We start from the raw sequence: 14,914 nt of genomic DNA, 5'->3' as shown, positions 1-14,914 counted from the left end.
TTCAGTACAACAGCAGTTCAAGCCCAAATGCCTTCTTAAAAAGGAAGTTTTCTTTTAGAAGGTCATTAGACAGAAGACCAGGAAGGCTTCCATTGGAAGGGAGTTTCCACTTCAGCACAGCCCCTGAAAAGGCCCTCTCCTTAGTCCCAACTACGTGCGTTTCTTGGGATGCTGGGACACAGACACGTCCTCTGAAGATTATCTCAAATGACTGGGCAGGCTCATAAAGGAGAAGGCGGTCCTTCAAGTGTCACAATCGCAAACCATTCAAGGCCTTTAAAGTCATCACCAGCACTAGGCACTTTGAATTCTGCCCAGGAACTAATAGGAACCCATTGCAGCTGTTTCAAGGGCAGCAGCTCTTGGGGAGGGGCCATGGCTCAGTGATGTTGCTGTTTCCCACCTTTTCCCCAATACTGGAAAATTCAAGGCGGTTTACAAGATCAAAACATATACAATTAACACACACACACACACCCCACCAGCAGCAGCTCCCTCTTTGCTGCCTGGACACCTTGAAGCAGCAGAGCTGGGTGCATGCAGAGTGTCCTTGAGACCTGCTCCTTCCAGATGTTCTAGGCACCTTGAAGTGGAGATGCCTGGTGGCTAGAACATCTGGTGGCTCCATGCCACACTAAGCTTTCCTGTCAGCTTCAAGCTACCTTTGCTGAGAGAAGCTGCAGATCCTGAAGGAGTAGCTCTTGTTTCTCTGCTGCTGCTGCAGCAGCAAACACAAAGCTGGACTGGCTGTGCATGTGACAGGGGGCGTGTGAATGGCTGGTGTTTGCCCACACACTGATTTTATTGTCCTCTTTGCAGCAGCTTTGTGTTTGTTTACATTCTTTTTAATCTGTTTGTTAGATATTACTGATATTACTTTAGTTTGATCTTACTGCTTTGTAACGTTGTTAGTTTTATTGTCCTCTATACCTGTGTGGTGCATTCCCTTCCCTTTCTTGTTGTTTTATTGTGATTTCATCAGAATGTAAGCCTATGTGGCAGGGTGTTGCTGTTTTATTATTTTACTATGTACAGCACCATATGCATTGATGGTCCTATATATATATATATAAATACATGGCTGACTTTGGACATACCATCCTCATGTGGGCATGTTGTTGACTTAAGGATAAATACCTTTATTTATATCACCAACTTTTCTCTTCTGAAAGCAACTTTCTAAAAACAGTATTATAAAACAGTAAGATCAAACTAAAGTTCTAAAAGCTTTGGGATTTTTTTTTCCAGCTGAGCTTTAAAAGTAATTGAACTCGTGGTCCGCAAATGCTCTGGAAGAGAATTCTAGGCATAGGGTGGGCAGCAAGAGAAAATGGACAAAGCCGAGCAAGAGAAGTAGAAACCCTTGGGCAACATTCGATGAGCGAAGAGAGCAAAGGGGGCAATAATGTTAGATAAGAGAAGAAAGATAGGAAGGAACTAGACCATGACAAACTTTGAAAATCAACAGGAGAAGCTTATATTGGATTCTGTAGTAAATTGGAAGCCAATATAAGCTTCTCCTGTTAACATGTGTAGGCTTCTATCACAAAGCCAATTCTCCATATATTGAAACCCATACACATTGAAATTTATCTGATTTGTAGTCCTCCTTTCAATTAGGAAAATGGAACTCAATGTGGCCTATGTTGACCAAATTCAGACAGGCTGTCCCTGCATAGATAGGAAAAACAGGTGCACCCTTGCTCCACTCTGGCCACAGCTAGACCTAAGGTTTATCCTGGGATCATCCAGGGTTCGCCCCTGCCTGAGCACTGGATCCCCTGTGTGTCACCTGTATGATTAGTATGGTGCACTAGTATATTCCCCTTCCGTTGTATCTGTGTATGCACACCACGGTCGAGGGATCATACAGGTACTGCACATGCGCAGTATGCATAATTGGTTGGAAACAGCTGATTCCGCATCACGCGGCTGCACCTGAAGTGACACATTCCAGAAATTCCATGGGTCCAGTTTTTTGATAGAACACCGTCTCAACTGCCGCTCGATCGCAGCTCGACAAAATTGGTTCAATGTGAAAAGTCTTGGAAATGTATGTTATTATCTTGCAAATCATATATTTTTAAAAATATAAATGAAAGGTTTTCATGAGATATGTTGTGTCCCCATAAATTTCATTATTACAATTTATGTATGTGTCCGTATCTCTTATAAGGGATTAGTTTAACCTCCGGTTTGCTAATAAAACTGAATTACTGTGTCGCGAAATGATGGATGTCTAAAAAGTGTGTCACTAACATGAAAAGTTTGGAAAGCTCTGCTCTGGAGAGTGGGTCCTTAAGTAGCCAAAGCTGCAACAGACACACACACACACGGGAGATATCAGTAAATTCAGGGAAACTCCAACTTTTGCCAAATTAAAAGAACATCTTTAGGGGGAAATCCCCGGGGTGGGGACACCCCAAAGAGCCTGAGGCCGACAGTGCCTGCTCGGTGGTCACTGAATTAATGCCGACTGGCCTTTGAGAAGGGGGAGGGGAGAGAATGGAGTAGCCTGAAAAGGGCCCTGGCTGGCTGGCTGGCTAGCTGGCACTTTAAACAGGCACACTCCACACTGTTGCTTTGCATCGCAGGCCCCATCCGCTATGATTAAGCATTGTGTATACGAATTCCACCCGGCGCCGTACAAGTAAGGCTAAACAAAAGCGTTGGAAGGACGGCTGCGGAAAGCGCCGCGCAAAGGAGACGCCATTTCCTCCCCGGGCTTTTCCAGCCCCTCCGCTTTAGCGCACAGAGGAACCGCTTCCCGTGAGAAAGCCGTTCTCGTGCGCAGGCGCGGCCCCGGCTCCTCCCAAAATGGCGGCGCCCAGCTCTTCCATTCGGACGCTCCACCTGGCGCAGGTAGCCCGGTCCCGGGAGCTTCGGGTGGGAGGGCAGGGGGGGGGGCGGCGGCGGCGGCGAGGCCCTCGCGGGGAGGGGAGGGGAGAGATGGCGCCTTGCCCCGCAGTTTCCGCCCCCTGGCCTGATGCGGCGCGAGCACAAGCGAGGGCGTCGGGCGCCTTCAGCTAGACGGCAGCTCACCTGGTCGTGGGGCTGCTGCGGGCGCCTCCTTGCCGGCCCTGTTCCTGTGACTTGTCCTATGGCGCCAGTTCCGTTATTTTATTCTCCTGCCCTTAACGGCTTGATTTCCTGGCTGAGAAGAGGCTAAACTGAGTGGGTTGAAATACCCAGTAAGTGTTGTGGCTAGCTGGAGAACTTGGGCTACTCACTGGCTGAGTTCGGACGACACGCTAATCAACGGGGGAGGAGAGGGGTAAATGGAACAGAATGGGAAACAACCGTTGATTAGCGTGTCGCCCGAACTCGTCCACTATCTTACAACCGCCCTAACCCATCCCAGAACAATGTTATCAGGATAAAAAGGAGGTATAATTAACACTTGTTTTGAGGTCCTTGGTATAAGGTTGGGATAAAAATGTCGCTAATAAAGAAAGCAGACTCTTATGGCATATTAAAGACTAGCAAACTTTTGCCATAATGCATTCATTAGTCTTTAAGGTGCGACAAGCGTATTTGTTGTTTCTGGTGCAGCAGACACGCGTAGCTACCTTTCTGGAAACGAATAAAAGGAAAGTGGTTTTGGTATGTGGAAGACACAAAGAAAAATAAAGAGTTGTAGTCTAGCCTTCTCCCTGCCATACTAGTTTTCTACATGCAGGGATATTTTAGCTTATTTTATGGAAGAACATTCAATGATATAAGTTATTAAGGGGTTGACAAAGCTAGCTTTGGTGCCTCTGAATGCCAGAGCATCCTTTCTCTTGTTTTTCTTTTCATCTGTTCAGCACCCCTTCCCTGTGACTGGAAGACAGTAGTCCACTTTTATCTCGCTTTCTCTCTCAGTCTACTCATAAACTAAAGACTGAGTGCCACTAGGATTTTTAAAAAGTGAAGTTCAGTGCTACACAGTTATCTATATATAAATCAATGTTGATTCTGAGAGTTTTCCCTTTGGCAGTCAGTTAAATGGAGATGCTGCTGAAGCTTATTAGACTAGACTATGCAATGTAGAAGGTACTCACATATTGACAAAAACAAGGGAGTTAAATACCCCAAACTGAAAGTGTAAGCTAAGATTTATTTATTATAATAGTTTTCTATGTTTTTAATCCCCATATTTTAGGATACAAATCTTCCCATGTTGGTTTACAAGTAAAATACAATACTACAATATAATTGTGAGAGGGGGAGATCAGGGCAAGCGTGTCTCCACTGGTCTCACCTTCCATGTGTATGTGGGAACATCTGAAGAGGGGAACTTGCTCTATGGCACATAGGCTGCCCTTGTGATATAGAATTCTGCATGATCAGGGTTCTGCCATCACCAGGGGGGTCTGCCAGTACAGAGTAAGTGCGCTCCCCTTTTCAAAACGTTGCCTTACAAACACGCATGGGCAGCATGAATAGGGGTTGATGTATTTTGTTTTAACTTTTTCTCCTATTTGTTTCCACTGGAGAGCTAGTGATACATAGTCCTGAGAGGGGATGTGGGGACAGTCTAGATGGAGTAGAAGGGAGTATATATCTGCTTTGACTGCCTCCCTCACTCTCCTGTTCCTTCCCACAGGGTAGTAGGTAGTGGGAGCGTACATGCATTCAATCAGGGCTGTGATCAGTTACAGTGGTTATCTGTGTCCTCCTGGGCCCAATTCAGGGTGCTAGTTTTATAGCTTTGCATGGCCTGTGACTGAGATACATTACCTCTGTCCATATAAATTTACTCTCACTGAGATCAGGTCAGTCGGCCTTGCTGGCTTTGCAATCTGTTTAACAGGCTTGGACAAAGGTGGCTAGGGGCTGAACGCTTTCAACAGAAGACTCCAGATTGTACCATGGTATTGCGATCCTCAAATATTCGGAGGCAATTGATCATAATGTATAAAAAAAATTTAGAATGTAGCAAATTCTTATTTGTCTCTTTACTTGTGTGCTGTCAGTCATGATTCAGATTTGCTCCAACATCAGTAGGGCTACAAATGCTCCAGAAATTTGAAATACTGTGTCTATACTTCATGTAGCAAGCAAAATTGTTTCATGAGTTATGATATTCTGGTGTATTTAAACTACTTATTTATTGACTTCTATGTCGACTTATTTCTACTTATTAGAAAATATGCTTGCTAACCAGGCCTGATTTAGCAAGTTTATTAGTATGCCTAAAATGCCCCAGTACATGTCATTGTTAATGCAACAAGATTTCAGAGTTCAAATATTTAAACCAACAAGATTTCAGAGTTCAAATATTTAAACCAACAAGATTTCAGAGCTCAAATATTTAAACCAACAAATGCCATCATACAAATCCGGCAAATGCCATCATAGAAGACAGTCTCACTGTTGCTCAAGGTGAGGAGTAAAAGTTCGATCCTCCAGATGTCCATCATTCTAAGGTCTGGTTCACACTGTATCTTTCCTACACAGGAGCTGTCATGACCATCCTCAGTCATGCACCCATGTGGAGCGTGGCTACAGCTGGTGGCAATTTCCGTGATTGCACTGGACTGTTCAGCTGCTGGGGCAGCAGGGTCTGTTGGTGATATCTAGTTCACGCATTGCATTTCCCAACTGCAATATATACATGACTGAGACTCATACAAAAATAGTATTGTGTGAACCAATCCTACAATTTCCGGAGTTTTGCTTGTTTTCAGTTTTTATGTTTGTGGCAATTTAACCTTACACAGAAATATTTCCATATGCATTTTCATAAGTTTAATCTTTAACACACTTTTATGGCTTGTTGTGAATGCACACAAATCTTAATTGTGCTAAGGAAAAAAGTTAGCATTTGTGTAGAAATGTTGACCATGTCTACCAAAATTAACCATTAGTCTGAAGCTGATTTTTTCAGAGTTTGTAGCATCTTTTAACACGGAAACACACACTTTGAATGTATTTGCAAGTGACTAGAGCTTTAAACTCTCTACTTAAGATTTTTGTATTTTTGAAGGTCTTGTAACTTTTAATGGATAGGATATTCTGTTCTGGTATTATTAGGGATCTTCTCTAATGAATTCCTTTTTAGTGTGTTGGTCTTCAGCTGGCGGGTTGAAACATTCCTACCAAAGGTGGGTCTCACCAGCAGCACCATCACTAGTTTCTTCCCTTATTTATAGTGGTTTTAAGACAAAGGGAGAAAGAGAAGAACAATAGGAGGAATGAGTAGGAAAGTGGGGTGGGGAAGGACTTGGAGAGAAAGAAAGAAAGAAAGGTGGACATATGGTATTTTAAAAAAAAATAAAGCCATGTTTTAGGTTAGGGCTAAAGATGAACATCATACTTGAAAATGTTGGAGGTGATTACTCTAGTGTCACTTTACTCACTCTTTGCTCTCAGTCAATGCAATCTGTACTAACTGAAATGGCTTTTTAAAAGTACAGAGTAGTCAGTATTGGCTCCAGGTTTTTGAATGCCCTTACGTAAAACTCCACCCTCAGTGCACCCCCCCCCGCCCCTATGAAGTCTGCCTCCTCTCCACCATTGTCAACAGCAGCTGCTATTGTTTCTCATCCTCTGTGTCTCACCATGGCCACCTCTTCATTGGTCGAGAGGCAGTGAGCAAGCAGGCAGTGGCATCCCCTGCACCGCCATTGTTTGGGCTGGAGTGAGAGGCAGGTGAGCAAGCAGGCTGCGAGGAGAAGGCGCAAATCCAGGGGACTCTTGTCAGGGGGGCCCTGGGGGCCCTCAGCAGGGCCCCCACACTGTCTGCCTTTGACACCAGCCCTGACAATAGTGATACGTCATATAAATATTTTATAAATAACATTATTATATTTCTAGAATATATAGTTTTAATGCATAACTTGATGCAGTTTAACTACAGGTTTAAGTACAATCCTACATGTGCCTATTCAAAAGTAAGTCTGATTGAATTATTTATTTATTTTACAACATTTTTATACCCCTTCCTCATCAGATTCTGGAGCAGGGGGAAATAATTTATAGGACTTACTTTCTCCCAAGTAAGTGGGTGTAAATCTTATACTATTAGGTTTCTGCCTTAACTGGATTTCAGTTGAAATGGTCTTATGTGAAGAGGCATTCATCATACTGATGGTGGCATTATTAATTCGACTGTAAGACACCAGCGATTGTAAGACACACACTAATTTCAGTACCACCAACAGAAAAAAAGCTTTGATTCTAAGAATAATAATCGCACCCGCGATTCTAAGACGCACCCTGTTTTTAGAGATTTTTATATGGGGGAGGGGGAAGTGTGTCTTAGAATCGAAGAAATACGGTATCTATCTAGAATTTAAGATTTGGAAAATGTGCTTAAGTCTAGGCCCTAAGATGACAATTGGGATTATTATTTTTTGAAGCCAATACATTTTTCATGTGGAGGGATTTCTCCCCTCTCAGATTCTAGCAGAATGGACTGCTTAATGTCATGCTTAGGTTCTTTCCAAGCTCTGTTAGAGGAGTGCATGTAAAAAGCAGTGAACCCTAAGTGTGCGGTGCTTGTATGCCTGATTTATTCGAAATGTGTTTGCTAACAGGTTTAGACTATTCATTCTTCAGTTCAAAGTAAGATCTTGTAGGCAGTTCTCTTTCTGTTCTTCTGTTTCTGTCTTCGCTGTTTCTCTTTGTTGTACCAGCTTTTAAAAAAACCTAAGTAGCAAATAACTGAAGCTATGTGGAATTCTATGGATCAAATTATAATTAAGTAAAAATAAGGGGGAAGTCTAAGCATGATTCTTCTCCATTTCCTGAGTTGCTGCCGCCTCATTAATCAGTGCTCGAATGGCATAAAGGCAGCAGCTTGCTTTGTCGCTGGCACAGCAGCTTCTTCGTCCCTTTCCCCACCCCCTGTGTGCCTTCACAGTAGGGAAAACTAGAGAGGGAAACCATCAATCTTTCTTGTCACACATGTCAACAGTGATCCGCTCCTCTCTTCCTGTGTTCGCTCTCTTTTCTCGCTCGCTCGTACACATACATGCGCATGCACATGCACACACCACCTGTATTTATAATTAGTTTTTCTGACCTTGCCGTTTCCTCACCTGCTTTGTTCCAGAGAAATATTTGTAAACTGGAGCCTGCTATTCCAAAACACACGGCAGTTCAATGGTGTACAGAATTTTGATGAACATGCCTCTGCAAAGGGAAGCCTGCACAATCCAACCACATAATGCTGACTTCAGATTATCTTGACAATTAACAGAGTACCATCACTGTACTTATAACATTATGTTAACAAAATTAGACTGGAACAGCTTATTTAATTTGCATGCACCACACATGCAGTTTTGACAGTGTTCCAAATTTGTTTGTAGAAATGCCGATATGTTGTATGTTGCTAAAGCTGATTAGTAATACTAAGGTTCTTTAAATTTGCAAGTTTTCTCCCTAGCATTTCCAGTTACATTCTCCATCATTGATAGCTTTTGTTTGTTTCCTAGATGGGATGAATAAATAAGCACCATGTAAAAACTTGAATGGAATTGTCACCTGTATTGTTTTGTTTTTGTTTTACTATTCCTGCTCCTTCGTCTTATCTGTATCCTGACATAGAAATATAACAGCCAAAGCTTTCATGGCATAGAGATTAGAAAGTCGAGGAAAGCTTCAACTGTCAAAGCTATCTCTGCATTGGATAGTTGAAGGCAGAGGAGCAGGAGCGGTTGAGTTGGAAGCCCTATCCAAGGATTAGGAAGCTGTCCAGTAAAACCACATCAAATACATCTGAAAAGTTTGACTCAATGGACGTTGCATTTACTCAGTCCTGAAGCTTACTGGGTGTCTTTGGAAAGGTGCTAGCTTCTTCTGTCTCACAGCAGGCCCCGTCTTTATGGCGCCACGAGGCGCCTTGCACCCCCACTAGCGTTCCTTCCTGGCATCTGCACTGGAAGGAAGGCAAGTGCGAATTTTCTGGCCCTGCGGTCCTCCCCCCCTTTTTGTTTTTTCTAATTTTATAATCTGTAACTGCGGAGCTCCACAGATGCAGATAATAAAAATAAACCGGGGGGCGAGGGAAGGAACGAGGCAGCCAGAGGAGGACGCGAGAGGGACTGGGAGAACCACGTTCCTCCCCACCTGCCCCCATTTCTTTTTCTTTGTATCTGTGGAGCTCCGCAGATATAGATAATAAAATTAAAAAAGGTGGGGGAGGAACGGCCCTTTCCTCCTCCCCCCCCAGTTTTTTTTTTTTTTTTTTTTTTACTTTTCCAGAGGTGCAGGGCCACCCATGGCGACCAATCGGGCTGCTAAAAAAGTCTGGGTAAGTGCCTGAGTTTTTGGGAGCGGAGTTTCCAGGGTTTGCCCCCCGGATGGCTTTGCAGTGGTGGCTGTGTCATGTAGATGATGTACCGCTACCGCGAAGCCACCCTGGGGGGCAGACTGTTCGTGTAGACATGCCCCTGGTTTAATGTGAGGATGACAATATTGCGCTTGTTCTCACACTGCAGAAATAGCTTGTGGAATTTGTTGCTATTTTCTACTAAGCCCATAGTGTATATTTTTATCAAATTATTTGCAGCAAAGATAGAGGAATTACTCTTAAAAGAACATTGTATAGAATTCTAGAATTCATAAGACATTTTCACTGGACAAAAACTGCGAAGTCTTGAGTGGCTCTAGTCTCAGTTTGCATCTCTTGTGACTTATGTTTCTCCCCACTGGGAGTTCTTCACTCTCTCTCTTTTAATCCTTTACTAACTCCAGATCTTTTGAGCATTCAGCTCTGATGTCCTGACCTCAAAACTTTCACTGAAGCACATTCCAGCCCCATGATTTCATGACACCAGGCTGAACTCCCTGCTATGCTGCCTTCTGACTCTTGCAGGATGAATAAACAGTGAGCAATGCTTGTAGGACTTCTATGTGTGGTTTTTAGTACTATAATTCCAGAATTTCCATTTTTAATGAAAGAATTTGTCAAACGAAATTATTCCTGCTTTTTTTATGAACGCAGCATCAAAAGCAGAAAAATACTATACAACAGTAATGAAGAGACACTCTGAAAATAGTTAAAAGCAATCAGTCCAATCACAAACATCATTATCAGTCATCTCAGCAGTTTACCAAAAGTATTAATAATTTAAAACATATACTTACCCATTGTATTATGATATCAACCCAATTGTTTAATCGGAGAATACTGTTCCTTTCTTAGTACTTGGAAGTATGCTTCATTCCATCTTCTCTGAACTATAATGTATGTGTCAGTTTTAAGTACTTACATATATTAAAAGGCACACATATTTTTAATGTTGATAGTTTTATATTGGTAAATAGGTTTTAATTCTAGTACTTTTATTGAACTCCATTCTAGTTGGACATTTTAGGATGTAATCCTATATGCCCTGTGTAGACATGTGTAGGGTTGCCCTGTTGATGAGTTAGTCAGTGTGTCATTCAATCTGTTGCCTCCAACTTGATGGCTAGTTCCTAAAAAAATGTTGTCATTTTCATTTATTTTTCTTGGAGCTTTTCATTATTCACATTATAAACTGACACAGTTAATGAGTTGTGTTTAAAGCAAAAGTAATTTCTTCTTCATAGTTCTCTTATCATTTAATGGTCAGGAAATGGGGCTTGCAATGGTGTTGTGTTGAGAAATATGAAGTTTCTTTCATCAGTATCCAGTTTGAGCTCACAATTTTTATAAAGAATATTGGGGTGGGGAGAAGGGACACCTTTGCTGCAGATGTATGGAAAAGTTTGTTTGTAATTCAGCTTACACTGAAACCACTTGCATTTATGAAGCTTCCCGGCCACAATCTTTAGTGGGCGGACAAATTGTTTCTCAGATGCAGAGGTCCGAATGGGGCTGAGATAGTAATGATAATATGGATGAGATTACTAGAAAAAAAATAAATTCTGATTAGAAGACCTAATAGTAACACCCGCTCTTCGCAGCCTCAAACATTGGCACGTGGAAAATATTTAAAATAAAAATATTTCCAGTTGATTTCAGGCTCTATGGAAATGTTTGAAGTGTAATAGATCAAACCCTGACAGCCTAAGTTGCTGAGAGACTGGGAGGGAAGAAAGCAAACTTTCCAAGATGTTGTAATTTCGCTAAGCTATACACATGCAATTTTTAAAAATCTTTCTCCCCCATAAGCTAGTTGTTCCCAAGCATTTAATCATTTAAGTTGTTTCTCTCTGAACTCTCTCCAGACTGTCAAGGTATTTTTGTTGTTGAGGTACCCATAATGAGTCACAGTATTTTAGGTGTAGTTTTTGATTGTGTACTTAATGTGATCGCTCTTTGATCTTTTTTTCCTTTTTAGTTAAGCTTTATGTCATATTGCACCGGTAACAAATTGCTCCAGTGCAACTGTTGTACAATTTAATGAAACCGTTTTTTTTAATTCAAAAGCTCAGGTTTCTGTTAAAACACTTGCACTTATTTAAATTTTGGTATGTTTTAAATGAACTGTAAAAAGAGTTAATGTTGTATTGTAATGTACCATAAATGTGTTTGTTTTATGAGGCACTTTGAGCAAAATGTATTGTGGAAATGCAGTTTATGAATAAATATGATGAACAATATTTTTTTCTAGTGAGAAAGAGCGTGTATATTAGTATAAGGCACCTTCATGTGTTAGCTAAGTCAGTCCATTGATCTCTAGATCATTGCTGTTTCCTTTGCCTAGCAAGGGTTATCAGGCAGAAAGTGGCTTTTCCCAGCCCTTACACCTGCAAACCTTTTAAGTAGAAATTCCTGGGTCTGAATTTCTGCATGCGAAGCATGTGCTTTATCACTGAGCTGTGGCCCTTCCAACAACAGCCCACTGCGGAGTGGAGTTTCAAAGCAGTTTGCGATCTTGCACGGCATGTGTGGCTCAAAGAAGAAAAAAAGTAGGAACCAATTCTGTGAAAGCCCTACGACACACCTTCAGGGCTGAGCCTACATGTTTGGAGAAACCCAGGGCTACTGCCACAAAGGACAATCCTGAGTTGAATCCTCCCCTCTCCATAACATCTAGAAAAAATTTCCTCCTGTCCTGAGGTCATTGTGTGTGCAATTGCTACCTGTCCCCCGTTCTGCATCATAGGCAGATGGTTGTGGGTAGGGTACCACATGCTGATGGTGTTGGAAGAGCATGAGGTACTTTTTAACTGTGTTATGGAGTGGGTAAACATGACCCTGGGATGCAGGTTTGGGCAGCTGCCCAATGCTTTTTGACAATGTGTAGTTTTGTCCATAGTTTCTATAGTTACAGTGAGAAATGGATCTCCCTGGATTTTGTGGATGTTTTTTCAGCAACACGATTTTAGCAGAAGAAATGTTTAATTTGAATGTGAGCTTTGGTTAAGAATTTAATGTGGAGCGTAGAGTTAAAGGGGCCACCCAGAAAGTCGCTTGCTTCTTTAGAGATGAAACTGTCAAAGCTTACTTATGATTGATGATTTAAGCTGATTCTCTAAAATGCCTAATACTGGATAATATCCGAGGTTTCTTTTTTAAGCCTTACCAAATACCCTAACTCTGTTTGGACAATCATACTTTAGTGTTTCCTTCTTGTATCAACAAGAATACTTGTTTCTCCTGGGAGTAAGGGAGGTGGATAATGTCTGAAAAACATTCTAGCAACCAGAGAGTGAAAAGTTTAGTAAAAAGAAATTGAATAACCAGAGGTGGAAATGATGATGCTACCAGTATTTATAGTTTGTTAAAGACCTTACAACATTCTCTCTTGAATTTTAACCCTATTTTCTCTGATGGTTTTAGACAGATAACCTCCTCAGCTATTTTGGAGGCTGAACTGTTTGATACTGTGCAAGTTTGCTCAGAAGAAAGTTCCATTATCATCATCAGGGTTGACACACAAGTAACCATGTTTACATTTGCAGTCTTTGAACAGCAACACGTATTTTGTATTTTACCATGCTTTCAAAATGTACCATTCAGAAATGTGAGTGCTGCATATTTTTGTATTAAGAGCCTAGGAATTATGTTCCTGTTCCCACCTACTTATTTTTTGCTCAAATCTGGTGGTGTTTTTTTTAAAAAATCACAAATTGTTACCATATAAAGATGACTAGGGGATAATTGTATGCATGTTTAAACAGAAAAAGGCCCGCATCTCCCAGTGTAAACATGCATAGGATTGCTCACTTAAGAGATTTTTAAAAAAAATCTAATGTGAGCCAGTGTGGTGTAGTGGATAAGGTGTTGGACTGGGAGTTGGGAGATCCGAGTTCTAGTCCCCACTCAGCCATGGAAACCAATGGGTGACTTTGGGCCAGTCACACACTCTTAGCCCAACCTTCCTCACAGGGTTGTTGTTGTTGTGAGGATAAAATGGAGAGAAGGAGGATTATGTACGCCACCTTGGGTTCCTTGGTGGGGTATAAATTAGTTAAATAAATAAATAAATAATGTTCTAAAATACAATGTCCATATTACTTTAAATAGCACCGTGATGGTCTTTTATAGTATAATTTAAACAAAACGACAGGTTGCTGCCCCAAAGACCTTACAGTCTAAATTTAGAGGAATTTAGATAAACAAACGATGGAAATTAGCAAATGCAGCTGCATTTAGGCTTTGTTTCAGTTGAAGATGAGAGTATGTATGGTTGAGCCAAAGCTTTTGTTGTAGAAATGTTGGCGTTGATTATGAATTGTCCTTGTTTATTTAGTTTCAGGAAGAAATGGGGTTTGAACTGTGGTTTTGAGAGAGAGAGAGAGAGAGAGAGAGAGAGAGAGAGAGAGAGAGAGAGAGAGAGAGAGAGATCATGTAATGGATGTGAAGAGGTAAATGTCTGAAATGTAATCTTGTACTTATGTGCAATCCACTCCTGAAAAAGCACAAGCCCCACCCCCCATCCAGTGGTGCGTTATACGTTAAATTCAAAATGCTGCTCTGCCAGATGTGCCCTTTTAGCAAGCCTGTTAAGCAAGCCCTTTCAGTTGGGGGCAGAGTGGAGCTGGTCAAAAGAGAAAGTTGCCAGCACGTAGTGTCTCTTTAAACTCGAAATGCCCCTGAGAATAATTAGGTACATCAACATTTTGCAGAATGGTGCAAGGCTGAAAGGATGGAGAAATGCACAAAGCAAACAAAGGTTTTAAAAATGTATTGAGCAAGCTTCACTTTGGTAGGACAATGCTTCCTGTGGGCTGGCTTCCTCTATCAGCTTTTCCCCCTCCTGGCATGTGATGCCATCAGGATTTTCTGATTAACAATCCAGTTCTAATCCATTTTTTCCTTTTTATTTCTTTCCTTCAGCTGCAGCCCTATGCATATTTAATGGAACTTACTTTAAACAAAGCTACACAGAATTGCTCTGAATATCTCCCCATCACCACACACACATCACATTCACTAACTTGGGCTTTATCTGTTTGGGAGATGGGATCACTAAGACCTGGGGCAGTAAAAAAAGTTTCTCAGAGCAAAAAACCCCCCACTGGTAACCAGGAAATGAGTAAGGCCGCAATCCTTGGCAGTAAGTCCTATTGAATTCAATGGGGCTTGCTTCTGAGCAGACATTCAAAGAGGGATTGGAGAATTCTCTGACTGGTGAGTAAAGGGGTTCTGCTGGGTGGAAGAAATAGCCCCCCCCCCCCCCAAATAAAGAATCCTGTATGGAAAGAAGTCCACTGGAAAGCATTTCACCCAAATGCAATCATGTGAGTTTCCTCCCACTCTGCAAACAAACTCTGGCATTTTTTGTTATAAGGGAAGATATTCCCTTACAACAAAAGGGAATATAAAAGATGAGCTTTTATCTTGTATTTTATATTATGGTTTTATACTGTTGTTTTATACTTTGAATGGTTTTAATTTTTGTGAACCGCCCAGAGAGCTCCGGCTATTGGGCGGTACAGAAATGTAATAAATAAATAAATATAAAGCCCACAATGGGTCTTTATTATTATTATTTTTAAAAAAGCATTAGCAAAGCCTGAATCAGACTTGCATTTGTTGCAGCCA

The 14,914-nt window shown here is 41.5% G+C and overlaps 1 protein-coding gene across 1 annotated transcript in view; it reads left to right on the top strand.

The window, feature by feature from the left end:
• The first annotated feature begins 2,817 nt into the window (after positions 1 to 2,817).
• The window catches only part of WARS2 (tryptophanyl tRNA synthetase 2, mitochondrial), a 39,825-nt gene continuing 27,728 nt past the window's right edge, over positions 2,818 to 14,914 (top strand). The window contains exon 1 of the mRNA XM_063128937.1: positions 2,818 to 2,862. Within this exon, the coding sequence (XP_062985007.1) occupies positions 2,818 to 2,862 (45 nt within the window). The remainder of the gene's footprint in view (positions 2,863 to 14,914) is intronic.

The sequence above is a fragment of the Elgaria multicarinata genome, chromosome 6 (genome assembly GCF_023053635.1).
Source record: "Elgaria multicarinata webbii isolate HBS135686 ecotype San Diego chromosome 6, rElgMul1.1.pri, whole genome shotgun sequence".
In the NCBI taxonomy this organism is placed as follows: domain Eukaryota; kingdom Metazoa; phylum Chordata; class Lepidosauria; order Squamata; family Anguidae; genus Elgaria; species Elgaria multicarinata.
Note: the sequence above shows the minus strand (reverse complement) of the source record. Positions and strands in the feature narration are given on the sequence as shown.